The sequence below is a fragment of the Bombina bombina genome, chromosome 6 (assembly GCF_027579735.1).
Source record: "Bombina bombina isolate aBomBom1 chromosome 6, aBomBom1.pri, whole genome shotgun sequence".
Lineage (NCBI taxonomy): Eukaryota > Metazoa > Chordata > Amphibia > Anura > Bombinatoridae > Bombina > Bombina bombina.
The window spans coordinates 9,968,306-9,983,023 of record NC_069504.1 but is presented as its reverse complement, the minus strand read 5'-3'; the positions used below and the strand labels follow the sequence as shown (position 1 = coordinate 9,983,023).

The 14,718-nt window shown below is 46.5% G+C and overlaps 1 protein-coding gene across 1 annotated transcript in view; it reads left to right on the top strand.

Moving 5' to 3' along the window:
• The window catches only part of LMF2 (lipase maturation factor 2), a 130,334-nt gene that overhangs the window by 68,295 nt on the left and 47,321 nt on the right, over positions 1-14,718 (top strand). Inside the window, exons 9-12 of the mRNA XM_053716309.1 lie at positions 9,779-9,875; positions 10,058-10,240; positions 10,896-11,064; positions 11,682-11,793. Of these exons, the coding sequence (XP_053572284.1) occupies positions 9,779-9,875; positions 10,058-10,240; positions 10,896-11,064; positions 11,682-11,793 (561 nt within the window). The remainder of the gene's footprint in view (positions 1-9,778; positions 9,876-10,057; positions 10,241-10,895; positions 11,065-11,681; positions 11,794-14,718) is intronic.

Genomic DNA, 14,718 nt, shown 5'->3' with positions numbered 1-14,718 from the left:
TTGCCTGAGCATGCATAACTGCAGAGGTCTGAGATGGAACCGGCAAACGGAATGATGTCCATGGCAGCTACCATCAGACCGATCACCTCCATACATTGACCCACAGACGGCCGAGGAGAGGACTGAAGGGCCAGACAAGAGTCGAGGATCTTTGATTTTCTGACTTCTGTCAGAAATATTCTCATTGATAAGGAATCTATTATGGTTCCCAGGAACACTCTCCTTGTAGCTGGAATCAAGGAACTCTTTCCCAAATTCACCTTCCATCCGTGAGAACGCAGAAAAAAATAACATCTCTGTGTGAGAGTTTGCTTGTTGAAAGGAAGGCGCCTGGACCAGAATGTCGTCCAGGTAAGGCGCCACTGCAATGCCCCACAACCGGAGCACCGCCAACAGGGCTCCCAGGACCTTTGAGAAAATCCTGGGAGCTGTGGCAAGGCCGAATGGAAGAGCCACAAACTGCAAGTGTTTGTCTAGAAAGGCAAACCTCAGAAACCTGTGATGATCCCTGTGGATGGGAACCTGTAGGTACGCATCCTTTAAATCTTTTGTCATGAATTTATCCTCTTTTTCTGGTCTACAGATAACCTTGAGAGCAGAAACCTGCCACTGGGAGGAAAGGTTTTGAACTCTAATTTGTATCCCTGGGACACGACATCCACCGCCCAGGGATCTGGCACATCCCGAACCCAGGCCTAAGCGAAGAAAGTCTGCCCACCCCACCAGATCCGGATCGGGGGCAGACCCTTCATGCTGACATTAACAGGCTTCTTAGATTGCTTCCACTTGTTCCAAGACTGGTTAGACCTCCACTAAGGCTTGAACTGTCCCTGCTTGGCTGAGGGAGAAGAATTTTTACCCTTGCAGTTTCGAAAGGAACAAAAATTACTCTGACGTCCCTTCTGCTTATTCCGCTTATCTTGAGGGAGGAAATTACCCTTTCCTCCTTTAATGTCTGAAATAATTTCAGCCAAGCCCGGCCCAAACAATGCCTTACCCTTGTAGGGAATCGCCAAAAGCTTAGACTTAGATGACACATCCGCAGACCAGGATTTCAACCATAAAGCTCTGCGAGCCAGTACTGCAAACCCAGAAATCTTTGCTCCCAACTTAATAACTTGAAGGGAAGCATCCGTAATAAAGGAATTGGCCATCTTTAATGCCTTGAATCCTATCCTTGGATCTCTTCAATAGAGTTATCTGTCTGAATAGAATCAGACAACGCATCAAACCAGTATGCTGCTGCACTGGTGACAGTAGCAATACATACTGCAGTTTGCTATTGGAAACCCTGGTGTACATATATCTTTTTAAGCAACCCCTCCAACTTCTTATTCATAGGATCCTTAAAAGAACAGCTATTCTCTATGGGGATGGAGAAAAGGGAATACCAGGTCTCTCCCATTCCCGAGCAATAATTTCTCTAGCCCGTTCTGGTACAGGAAAAACCTCCATCGTGGAAGGTACATCAAAGTATTTATTTAGCTTACTAGACTTCTTAGGATTGACTACAACTGTCATGTTGGAATTGTCCAAGGTGGCCAAAACCTCCTTAAGTAACAAAGGAGGTGTTCTAGCTTAAACCTGAAAGATACAACTTCAGCATCAGAAGAAGGAATCACACTGAGTCTGAGATTTCACTCTCAGATGCCACTGAAGTATCCTCCTCCTCAGACTTCTGGGAGGGAACATTCGGAATAGCCACAACTGTGTCAGAAACCTTACTCACTGATTCTTTATATTTCCTCTTGTGCTTTCTCTGCAGTATGGGAAAAGCAGACGGCGCATTTGTTACCGCAGAGGATATGTGTGTAGCAATGTAGTAACTCCAACCGGAGTGTCAGAGGAAACGCAGGGCACTGCATGTGTGGACGATAAGGTTTGGGACACTTGAGGAGAAAGCTGTGGCATGCCTTGAACAGGAGCCTCCTGAACAACCTTCGCCTACCTGTCCTGCTGGCTGCTGGAATCAATAGCATATAGCAATCCACTGCTTTACTGAAGAGACTGATATGGTCTACGGCTAAACCCCAGGAGGAAGCAGGACAATCTTGCTCTGCTTCAAAATAATAAAATCTTGATTGAAGACTCTTCTTTCAGACACCTAAACTTTACCACCTCCTTGCTTTTCACGTATGCAAAGAGAATAACTGGGGTTGGATGGAAGGGAGGTGATACTTATCAGCTTTGCTGTGGTGCTCTTTGCCTCCTCCTGCTGGCCAGGAGAGAATTTCCCAATAGTAATTAGAGATGATCCGTGTACTCACCGTGTCATTAGAAAGAAATGTCTATAAAAATGGTATCTTTAAAAGTAAGCAACTTGGACGTGAGATCGAATATCAGTTTACTTCCATAAAAACACAAAGTGGTGAAATCATGTGACTGGAGTTCTCCGATGCCTCATAGGCTAATTCACTCACGTGATATGTTTGAATCCTGTCGGCCGTTACAATGTATCCTAAAGCCTACAATGAGCTAGCAGTGTGGCAAACATTGTTGTGATGGAAACGATGTGATCGGCTTTATAGCAAATATCTGTGCTTTTGATACAAAGTTATTCCTCTTGGTCTGCTGTATAAGGAGTTTTTTTAATTTCAGCTATGTTGCTCTTTATAACCAATGTGGGATATTCAGATACACATGTATATGTTGAAAGTCTTGGCCTGTCTCCACGTATCCGTAGATACTCCCAGGAGTTATGCAGGCAGATGACGATTTTTTTGTAAAAAGTTGTATTAATGATGTAATAAAAAGCAATGAAGTTCCTCTGTGGCAGTCATTAAGGTCTACGCGTTTCACCCTCACAAGGGCTTTATCAAGATACTTTGACTGCTAGGTGTGCTTAATTTATAGCCATACATTGGATTTGATTCGTTCATCACAATCTTTGATCGATCAGATTGTGATGAGCGAATCAAATTCAATGTATGGCTATAAATTAAACACACCTAGCAATCAGAAAGTATAGTAAGTCAGGTAAGGTCAGTAGGTGCTGGTTGTATAGGAAGAGGTATTAGCAGCAGGTAAGGTCAGTAGGTGCTGGGTGTATAGGAAGAGGTATTAGCAGCAGGTAAGGTTAGTATACTGCTGGGTGTATAGGAAGAGGTATTAGCAGCAGGTAAGGTCAGTAGGTGCTGGGTGTATAGGAAGAGGTATTAGCAGCAGGTAGGGTTAGTAGGTGCTGGGTGTATAGGAAGAGGTATTAGCAGCAGGTAAGGTCAGTAGGTGCTGGGTGTATAGGAAGAGGTATTAGCAGCAGGTAAGGTCAGTAGGTGCTGGGTGTATAGGAAGAGGTATTAGCAGCAGGTAGGGTTAGTAGGTGCTGGGTGTATAGGAAGAGGTATTAGCAGCAGGTAAGGTCAGTAGGTGCTGGTTGTATAGGAAGAGGTATTAGCAGCAGGTAAGGTCAGTAGGTGCTGGGTGTATAGGAAGAGGTATTAGCAGCAGGTAGGGTTAGTAGGTGCTGGGTGTATAGGAAGAGGTATTAGCAGCAGGTAAGGTCAGTAGGTGCTGGGTGTATAGGAAGAGGTATTAGCAGCAGGTAAGGTCAGTAGGTGCTGGGTGTATAGGAAGAGGTATTAGCAGCAGGTAAGGTCAGTAGGTGCTGGGGGTATAGGAAGAGGTATTAGCAGCAGGTAAGGTCAGTAGGTGCTGGGTGTATAGGAAGAGGTATTAGCAGTAGGTAAGGTCAGTAGGTGCTGGGTGTATAGGAAGAGGTATTAGCAGCAGGTAAGGTCAGTAGGTGCTGGGGGTATAGGAAGAGGTATTAGCAGCAGGTAAGGTCAGTAGGTGCTGGGTGTATAGGAAGAGGTATTAGCAGCAGGTAAGGTCAGTAGGTGCTGGGTGTATAGGAAGAGGTATTAGCAGCAGGTAAGGTCAGTAGGTGCTGGGTGTATAGGAAGAGGTATTAGCAGCAGGTAATGTCAGTATGTGCTGGGTGTATAGGAAGAGGTATTAGCAGCAGGTAATGTCAGTATGTGCTGGGTGTATAGGAAGAGGTATTAGCAGCAGGTAAGGTCAGTATGTGCTGGGTGTATAGGAAAGAGGTATTAGCAGCAGGTAAGGTCAGTAGGTGCTGGGTGTATAGGAAGAGGTATTAGCAGCAGGTAAGGTCAGTAGGTGCTGGGTGTATAGGAAGAGGTATTAGCAGCAGGTAAGGTCAGTAGGTGCTGGGTGTATAGGAAGAGGTATTAGCAGCAGGTAAGGTCAGTAGGTGCTGGGTGTATAGGAAGAGGTATTAGCAGCAGGTAAGGTCAGTAGGTGCTGGGTGTATAGGAAGAGGTATTAGCAGCAGGTAAGGTCAGTAGGTGCTGGGTGTATAGGAAGAGGTATTAGCAGCAGGTAAGGTCAGTAGGTGCTAGGTGTATAGGAAGAGGTATTAGCAGCAGGTAAGGTCAGTAGGTGCTAGGTGTATAGGAAGAGGTATTAGCAGCAGGTAAGGTCAGTAGGTGCTAGGTGTATAGGAAGAGGTATTAGCAGCAGGTAAGGTCAGTAGGTGCTGGGTGTATAGGAAGAGGTATTAGCAGCAGGTAAGGTCAGTAGGTGCTAGGTGTATAGGAAGAGGTATTAGCAGCAGGTAAGGTCAGTAGGTGCTGGGTGTATACGGAAGAGGTATTAGCAGCAAGTAAGGTCAGTAGGTGCTGGGTGTATAGGAAGAGGTATTAGCAGTAGGTAAGGTCAGTAGGCGCTGGGTGTATACGGAAGAGTTATTAGCAGCAAGGTAAGATCAGTAGGTGCTGGGTGTATAGGAAGAGGTATTAGCAGTAGGTAAGGTCAGTAGGTGCTAGGTGTATAGGAAGAGTTATTAGCAGCAGGTAAGGTCAGTAGGTGCTGGGTGTATACGGAAGAGGTATTAGCAGCAAGTAAGGTCAGTAGGTGCTGGGTGTATAGGAAGAGGTATTAGCAGTAGGTAAGGTCAGTAGGCGCTGGGTGTATACGGAAGAGGTATTAGCAGCAGGTAATGTCAGTAGGTGCTGGGTGTATAGGAAGAGGTATTAGCAGTAGGTAATGTCAGTAGGTGCTGGGTGTATAGGAAGAGGTATTAGCAGCAGGTAATGTCAGTAGGTGCTGGGTGTATAGGAAGAGGTATTAGCAGCAGGTAAGGTCAGTAGGTGCTGGGTGTATAGGAAGAGATATTAGCAGCAGGTAAGGTCAGTAAGTGCTGGGTGTATAGGAAGAGGTATTAGCAGCAGGTAAGGTCAGTAGGTGCTGTTGTATAGGAAGAGGTATTAGCAGCAGGTAAGGTCAGTAGGTGCTGGGTGTATAGGAAGAGGTATTAGCAGCAGCTAAGGTCAGTAGGTGCTGGGTGTATAGGAAGAGGTATTAGCAGCAGGTAAGGTCAGTAGGTGCTGGGTGTATAAGAAGAGGTATTAGCAGCAGGTAAGGTCAGTAGGTGCTGGGTGTATAGGAAGAGGTATTAGCAGCAGGTAAGGTCAGTAGGTGCTGGGTGTATAGGAAGAGGTATTAGCAGCAGGTAAGGTCAGTAGGTGCTGGGGGTATAGGAAGAGGTATTAGCATCAGGTAAGGTCAGTAGGTGCTGGGTGTATAGGAAGAGGTATTAGCAGCAGGTAAGGTCAGTAGGTGCTAGGTGTATAGGAAGAGGTATTAGCAGCAGGTAAGGTCAGTAGGTGCTAGGTGTATAGGAAGAGGTATTAGCAGTAGGTAAGGTCAGTAGGTGCTGGGTGTATAGGAAGAGGTATTAGCAGCAGGTAAGGTCAGTAGGTGCTAGGTGTATAGGAAGAGGTATTAGCAGCAGGTAAGGTCAGTAGGTGCTGGGTGTATAGGAAGAGGTATTAGCAGCAGGTAAGGTCAGTAGGTGCTGGGTATATAGGAAGAGTTATTATCAGTAGGTAAGGTCAGTAGGTGCTGGGTGTATAGGAAGAGGTATTAGCAGCAGGTAAGGTCAGTAGGTGCTGGGTGTATAGGAAGAGGTATTAGCAGCAGGTAAGGTCAGTAGGTGCTGGGTGTATAGGAAGAGGTATTAGTAGCAGGTAAGGTCAATAGATGCTGTGTGTATAGGAAGAGGTATTAGCAGCAGGTAAGGTCAGTAGGTGCTGGGTGTATAGGAAGAGATATTAGCAGCAGGTAAGGTCAGTAAGTGCTGGGTGTATAGGAAGAGGTATTAGCAGCAGGTAAGGTCAGTAGGTGCTGTTGTATAGGAAGAGGTATTAGCAGCAGGTAAGGTCAGTAGGTGCTGGGTGTATAGGAAGAGGTATTAGCAGCAGCTAAGGTCAGTAGGTGCTGGGTGTATAGGAAGAGGTATTAGCAGCAGGTAAGGTCAGTAGGTGCTGGGTGTATAAGAAGAGGTATTAGCAGCAGGTAAGGTCAGTAGGTGCTGGGTGTATAGGAAGAGGTATTAGCAGCAGGTAAGGTCAGTAGGTGCTGGGTGTATAGGAAGAGGTATTAGCAGCAGGTAAGGTCAGTAGGTGCTGGGGGTATAGGAAGAGGTATTAGCATCAGGTAAGGTCAGTAGGTGCTGGGTGTATAGGAAGAGGTATTAGCAGCAGGTAAGGTCAGTAGGTGCTAGGTGTATAGGAAGAGGTATTAGCAGCAGGTAAGGTCAGTAGGTGCTAGGTGTATAGGAAGAGGTATTAGCAGTAGGTAAGGTCAGTAGGTGCTGGGTGTATAGGAAGAGGTATTAGCAGCAGGTAAGGTCAGTAGGTGCTGGGTGTATAGGAAGAGGTATTAGCAGCAGGTAAGGTCAGTAGGATACTGGGTGTATAGGAAGAGGTATTAGCAGTAGGTAAGGTCAGTAGGTGCTGGGTGTATAGGAAGAGGTATTAGCAGCAGGTAAGGTCAGTAGGTGCTGGGTGTATACGGAAGAGGTATTAGCAGCAAGTAAGGTCAGTAGGTGCTGGGTGTATAGGAAGAGGTATTAGCAGTAGGTAAGGTCAGTAGGCGCTGGGTGTATAGGAAGAGGTATTAGCAGCAGGTAAGGTCAGTAGGTGCTGGGTGTATAGGAAGAGGTATTAGCAGCAGGTAAGGTCAGTAGGTGCTGGGTGTATAGGAAGAGGTATTAGTAGCAGGTAAGGTCAATAGATGCTGTGTGTATAGGAAGAGGTATTAGCAGCAGGTAAGGTCAGTAGGTGCTGTGTGTATAGGAAGAGGTATTAGTAGCAGGTAAGGTCAGTAGGTGCTGTGTGTATAGGAAGAGGTATTAGCAGCAGGTAAGGTCAGTAGGTGCTGGGTGTATAAGAAGAGGTATTAGCAGCAGGTAAGGTCAGTAGGTGCTGGGTGTATAGGAAGAGGTATTAGCAGCAGGTAAGGTCAGTAGGTGCTGGGTGTATAGGAAGAGGTATTAGCAGCAGGTAAGGTCAGTAGGTGCTGGGGGTATAGGAAGAGGTATTAGCAGCAGGTAAGGTCAGTAGGTGCTGGGGGTATAGGAAGAGGTATTAGCAGCAGGTAAGGTCAGTAGGTGCTGGGGGTATAGGAAGAGGTATTAGCAGCAGGTAAGGTCAGTAGGTGCTGGGTGTATAGGAAGAGGTATTAGCAGCAGGTAAGGTCAGTAGGTGCTGGGGGTATAGGAAGAGGTATTAGCAGCAGGTAAGGTCAGTAGGTGCTGGGGGTATAGGAAGAGGTATTAGCAGCAGGTAAGGTCAGTAGGTGCTGGGGGTATAGGAAGAGGTATTAGCAGCAGGTAAGGTCAGTAGGTGCTGGGTGTATAGGAAGAGGTATTAGCAGCAGGTAAGGTCAGTAGGTGCTGGGTGTATAGGAAGAGGTATTAGCAGTAGGTAAGGTCAGTAGGTGCTGGGTGTATAGGAAGAGATATTAGCAGCAGGTATGGTCAGTAGGTGCTGGGTGTATAGGAAGAGGTATTAGCAGCAGGTAATGTCAGTATGTGCTGGGTGTATAGGAAGAGGTATTAGCTGCAGGTAAGGTCAGTAGGTGCTGGGTGTATAGGAAGAGGTATTAGCAGCAGGTAAGGTCAGTAAGTGCTGGTGTATAGGAAGAGGTATTAGCAGCAGGTAAGGTCAGTAGGTGCTGGGTGTATAGGAAGAGGTATTAGCAGCAGGTAAGGTCAGTAGGTGCTGGGTGTATAGGAAGAGGTATTAGCAGCAGGTAAGGTCAGTAGGTGCTGGGTGTATAGGAAGAGTTATTAGCAGCAGGTAAGGTCAGTAGGTGCTGGGTATATAGGAAGAGTTATTATCAGTAGGTAAGGTCAGTAGGTGCTGTGTGTATAGGAAGAGTTATTAGCAGCTGGTAAGGTCAGTAGGTACTGGGTGTATAGGAAGAGGTATTAGCAGCAGGTAAGGTCAGTAGGTGCTGGGTGTATAGGAAGAGGTATTAGCAGCAGGGAAGGTCAGTAGGTGCTGGGTGTATAGGAAGAGGTATTAGCAGCAGGTAAGGTTAGTAGGTGCTGGGTGTATAGGAAGAGGTATTAGCAGCAGGTAAGGTCAGTAGGTGCTGGGTGTATAGGAAGAGGTATTAGCAGCAGGTAAGGTCAGTAGGTGCTGGGTGTATAGGAAGAGGTATTAGCAGCAGGTAAGGTCAGTAGGTGCTGGGTGTATAGGTAGAGGTATTAGCAGCAGGTAAGGTCAGTAGGTGCTGGGTGTATAGGAAGAGGTATTAGCAGCAGGTAAGGTCAGTAGGTGCTGGGTGTATTGGAAGAGGTATTAGCAGCAGGTAAGGTCAGTAGGTGCTGGGTGTATAGGAAGAGGTATTAGCAGCAGGTAAGGTCAGTAGGTGCTGGGTGTATAGGAAGAAGTATTAGTAGCAGGTAAGGTCAGTAGGTGCTGGGTGTATAGGAAGAGGTATTAGCAGCAGGTAAGGTCAGTAGGTGCTAGGTGTATAGGAAGAGGTATTAGCAGCAGGTAAGGTCAGTAGGTGCTGGGTGTATAGGAAGAGGTATTAGCAGCAGGTAAGGTTAGTAGGTGCTGGGGGTATAGGAAGAGTTATTAGCAGCAGGTAAGGTCAGTAGGTGCTGGGGGTATAGGAAGAGTTATTAGCAGCAGGTAAGGTCGGTAGAGTGCTGGGTGTATAGGAAGAGGTATTAGCAGCAGGTAAGGTCAGTAGGTGCTGGGTGTATAGGAAGAGGTATTAGCAGCAGGTAAGGTCAGTAGGTGCTGGGTGTATAGGAAGAGGTATTAGCAGCAGGTAAGGTCAGTAGGTGCTGGGTGCATAGGAAGAGGTATTAGCAGCAGGTAAGGTCAGTTAGTGCTGGGTGCATAGGAAGAGGTATTAGCAGTAGGTAAGGTCAGTAGGCGCTGGGTGCATAGGAAGAGGTATTAGCAGCAGGTAAGGTCAGTAGGCGCTGGGTGTATAGGAAGAGGTATTAGCAGCAGGTAAGGTCAGTAGGTGCTAGGTGTATAGGAAGAGGTATTAGCAGCAGGTAAGGTCAGTAGGTGCTGGGTGTATAGGAAGAGGTATTAGCAGCAGGTAAGGTCAGTAGGTGCTGGGTGTATAGGAAGAGGTATTAGCAGCAGGTAAGGTCAGTAGGTGCTGGGTGTATAGGAAGAGGTGTTAGCAGTAGGTAAGGTCAGTAGGTGCTGGGTGTATAGGAAGAGGTATTAGCAGTAGGTAAGGTCAGTAGGTGCTGGGTGTATAGGAAGAGGTATTAGCAGCAGGTAAGGTCAGTAGGTGCTGGGTGTATAGGAAGAGGTATTAGCAGCAGGTAAGGTCAGTAGGTGCTGGGTGTATAGTAAGAGGTATTAGCTGCAGGTAAGGTCAGTAGTGTGCTTGGGGTGTGTGTGTATGAATGTACGTCTGCCCCTTGTGCATACCCTGGTACATATGGCTGTGCTGCCCTTCTGTGTATTATAGGCCTCATCCTCTCTTCCAGGAGTGCAATCGTGCGAGGGTTTCTCTGGAAGCTCTGGGCTACTGTGCAGTGGGCGATCTTCTCCTGTGCTGCGGCCGCTATGTTCACGATCAGCCTGGTGAGGAAACAGAATATATGATCACTTTACTGGTGTTATTGCCCTCACCTGTACGTTTCTCCCAGCAGCTCCTCCCTATATATTACCTACCCCCGCATAGTTACCTGTCCCTTCCCCCTCCCCCCTCCCCTCCTCCTTTCTTCTCCTCTCTCACTTGTTGTTTGACCTCTGTCTCATCTCAGGTCCCTTACACGTATGTGGAGTATGAATCAAATGGACAGTTATGGCCGCCTGTGCACCAAATGTTCAGTGCTGTTGATAGATACCAGTTGGCAAACTCCTATGGTCTGTTCCGCAGGATGACAGGAGTAGGAGGGCGCCCAGAGGTTGTGGTGGAAGGAAGTTATGACAGACAGACATGGATGGTAAGTACTGAATAATAAGATAAGTCCCTAAACCTTATATTGCCGTTCTGCGTCTGCCCAAACCTCTGGCACGGTAACGTCACACAGCTCTGTCCCTCACTTGTCAGGTGACGCGGTAATGTCACACAGCTCTGTCCCTCACTTGTCAGGTGACGCGGTAATGTCACACAGCTCTGTCCCTCACTTGTCAGGTGACGCGGTAATGTCACACAGCTCTGTCCCTCACTTGTCAGGTGACACGGTAACGTCACACAGCTCTGTCCCTCACTTGTCAGGTGACACGGTAACGTCACACAGCTCTGTCCCTCACTTGTCAGGTGACGCGGTAATGTCACACAGCTCTGTCCCTCACTTGTCAGGTGACATATTAACGACATACAGCCCTGTCCCTCACTTGTCTGGTGACACGGTAACGTCATACAGCCCTGTCCCTTACTTCTCAGCTGATACGGTAACAGAGCCCTGTCCCTCACTTGTCAGGTGACATATTAACGACATACAGCCCTGTCCCTCACTTGTCCGGTGACACAGTAACGTCATACAGCCCTGTCCCTCACTTGTCAGGTGACACGGTAACGTCACGCAGCTCTGTCACACAGATACTAGACTGACCCTCAATATGTCACCTATTGATCTCTCCCTTTCTGCTGTTTAGGAAATTGAATTTATGTACAAGCCTGGGAATATGAGCACAATGCCCCCTGTAGTCGCCCCTCATCAGCCTCGCCTTGACTGGCAGATGTGGTTTGCAGCACTCGGCCCTCACTCCCAGAGCCCTTGGTTTGCCAGCTTTGTATATAAACTCCTGCAGGGCAACAAGGATGGTGAGTTGTAGATGTTACATCATAGGGGGAGATCGCCGATGGCGACAGCTGATTTGTTTTCAGATACACTTGGAGGTAAAACATGGTTACTTTATGCATAAACCATAGATGTATTCATGTTCAAGGATGAGGGTGGTGAGCAGAGAAATGTCATACTTAAAAAATCAGTTAATCTTACGTTATGGACGTTCCTTATTTAAGTATTTTCCCCAGGAACATCACAATCTAGTTTGGGATTTGGCTGGCGAGGGTACTGGTTTAGTTAGGGATTTGGCTGGCGAGGGTACTGGTTTAGTTAGGGATTTGGCTGGCGAGGGTACTGGTTTAGTTTGGGAATTAGCTGGGCAGGGTACTGGTTTAGTTTGAGATTTAGCTGGGGAGGGTACTGGTTTAGTTTGAGATTTAGCTGGGGAGGGTACTGGTTTAGTTAGGGATTTGGCAGGGGAGGGTACTGGTTTAGTTAGGTATTTGGCAGGGGAGGGTACTGGTTTAGTTTGGGATTTGCTTATCTAGTATCTCCCCCCAGCACAATGTATTTAGTATGTATGTTTTGGAGAGGGCCTATTTTGGATAACGGACACCAAGCAGGAGTTTTAACTCTGTTCTTCGTCTTTTAGTGATCCGGCTGGTGCAGAACGATGAATCGTTATATCCCTTCCGCTCAGTCTCTCCAACCTACATCAAAGCTCAGCTTTACAAATATTGGTTCACAGAGTTTGATCCATCAGGGTAAGAACTGGGCAATTGGCTTTTTATTCCTTATCGTACACCTGAGCTGAGATTGCTCCGTCACTCTCTTACCCCCTCTGCTTTTATTTCCTTAACCCCCATGTTTATGTAGACGCACTCTGTTTTGTATTCTTCCTTCTCCTTTAATTCTGTCAGTGACATTCTGCTCATTTGTCTATATCCCTATGTGACATACACCAATAACCCTTCACACGTTTAATCTCCCTATGGCGTGATATGCCCCAGGGCACTCTTGTTTATCATTTGCTTGTTTTTAAAGTTGTTGTATATTCAGCACTTTACTCTCTCATGATCAGTCATGGCAAAGATTAGCAATTTCTGATGCCATAATGGTTTCTAAAGAATGGTTGCTGCCCCTTTTCTACAAGGTTTAAGACACCATCGCATAAGTGACCTCCTATCACAGCAAATTCCATCATGTGGTCTGTTCTCTTCCTGTGTCTTGTACACTAGGCACACATCACATAACTGACCTCATATCACAGTGGTCTCTTTCTGTGTCTTGTACACTAGGCACACATCACATAACTGACCTCATATCACAGTGGTCTCTTCCTGTGTCTTGTACACTAGGCACACATCACATAACTGACCTCATATCACAGTGGTCTCTTCCTGTGTCTTGTACACTAGGCACACATCACATAACTGACCTCATATCACAGTGGTCTCTTCCTGTGTCTTGTACACTAGGCACACATCACATAACTGACCTCATATCACAGTGGTCTCTTCCTGTGTCTTGTACACTAGGCACACATCACATAACTAACCTCATATCACAGTGGTCTCTTCCTGTGTCTTGTACACTAGGCACACATCACATAACTGACCTCATATCACAGTGGTCTCTTCCTCTGTCTTGTACACTAGGCACACATCACATAACTGACCTCATATCACAGTGGTCTCTTCCTGTGTCCTGTACACTAGGCACACATCACATAACTGACCTCATATTACAGTGGTCTCTTCCTGTGTCTTGTACACTAGGCACACATCACATAACTGACCTCATATCACAGTGGTCTCTTCCTGTGTCTTGTACACTAGGCACACATCCCATAACTGACCTCATATCACAGTGGTCTCTTCCTCTGTCTTGTACACTAGGCACACATCCCATAACTGACCTCATATCACAGTGGTCTCTTCCTCTGTCTTGTACACTAGGCACACATCACATAACTGACCTCATATCACAGTGGTCTCTTCTTGTGTCTTGTACACTAGGCACACATCACATAACTGACCTCATATCACAGTGGTCTCTTCCTGTGTCTTGTACACTAGGCACACATCACATAACTGACCTCTTATCACAGTGGTCTCTTACTGTGTCTTGTACTCTAGGCACACATCACATAACTGACCTCATATCACAGTGGTCTCTTCCTGTGTCTTGTACTCTAGGCACACATCACATAACTGACCTCATATCACAGTGGTCTCTTCCTGTGTCTTGTACACTAGGCACACATCACATAACTAACCTCATATCACAGTGGTCTCTTCTTGTACACTAGGCACACATCACATAACTGACCTCATATCACAGTGGTCTCTTCTTGTACACTAGGCACACATCACATAACTGACCTCATATCACAGTGGTCTCTTCCTGTGTCTTGTACACTAGGCACACATCACATAACTGACCTCATATCACAGTGGTCTCTTCCTGTGTCTTGTACACTAGGCACACATCACATAACTAACCTCATATCACAGTGGTCTCTTCCTGTGTCCTGTACACTAGGCACACATCACATAACTGACCTCATATTACAGTGGTCTCTTCCTGTGTCTTGTACACTAGGCACACATCCCATAACTGACCTCATATCACAGTGGTCTCTTCCTGTGTCTTGTACTCTAGGCACACATCACATAACTGACCTCTTATCACAGTGTTCTCTTCCTGTGTCTTGTACTCTAGGCTCATATCACAGTGGTCTCTTCCTGTGTCTTGTACACTAGGCACACATCACATAACTGACCTCATATCACAGTGGTCTCTTCCTCTGTCTTGTACACTAGGCACACATCACATAACTGACCTCATATCACAGTGGTCTCTTCCTCTGTCTTGTACACTAGGCTCAAATCACAGTGGTATCTTCCTGTGTCTTGTACACTAGGCACACATCACATAACTGACCTCATATCACAGTGGTCTCTTTCTGTGTCTTGTACACTAGGCACACATCACATAACTGACCTCATATCACAGTGGTCTCTTCCTCTGTCTTGTACACTAGGCACACATCACATAACTGACCTCATATCACAGTGGTCTCTTCCTCTGTCTTGTACACTAGGCACACATCACATAACTGACCTCATATCACAGTGGTCTCTTCCTCTGTCTTGTACACTAGGCTCAAATCACAGTGGTATCTTCCTGTGTCTTGTACACTAGGCACACATCACGTAACTGACCTCATATCACAGTGGTATCTTCCTGTGTCTTGTACACTAGGCACACATCACATAACTGACCTCATATCACAGTGGTCTCTTCCTGTGTCTTGTACAGTAGGCACACATCACATAACTAACCTCATATCACAGTGGTCTCTTTCTGTGTCTTGTACACTAGGCACACATCACATAACTGACCTCATATCACAGTGGTATCTTCCTGTGTCCTGTACACTAGGCACACATCACATAACTAACCTCATATCACAGTGGTCTCTTTCTGTGTCTTGTACACTAGGCACACATCACATAACTGACCTCATATCACAGTGGTCTCTTTCTGTGTCTTGTACACTAGGCACACATCACATAACTGACCTCATATCACAGTGGTCTCTTCTTGTACACTAGGCACACATCACATAATTGACCTCATATCACAGTGGTCTCTTCCTGTGTCTTGTACTCTAGGCACACATC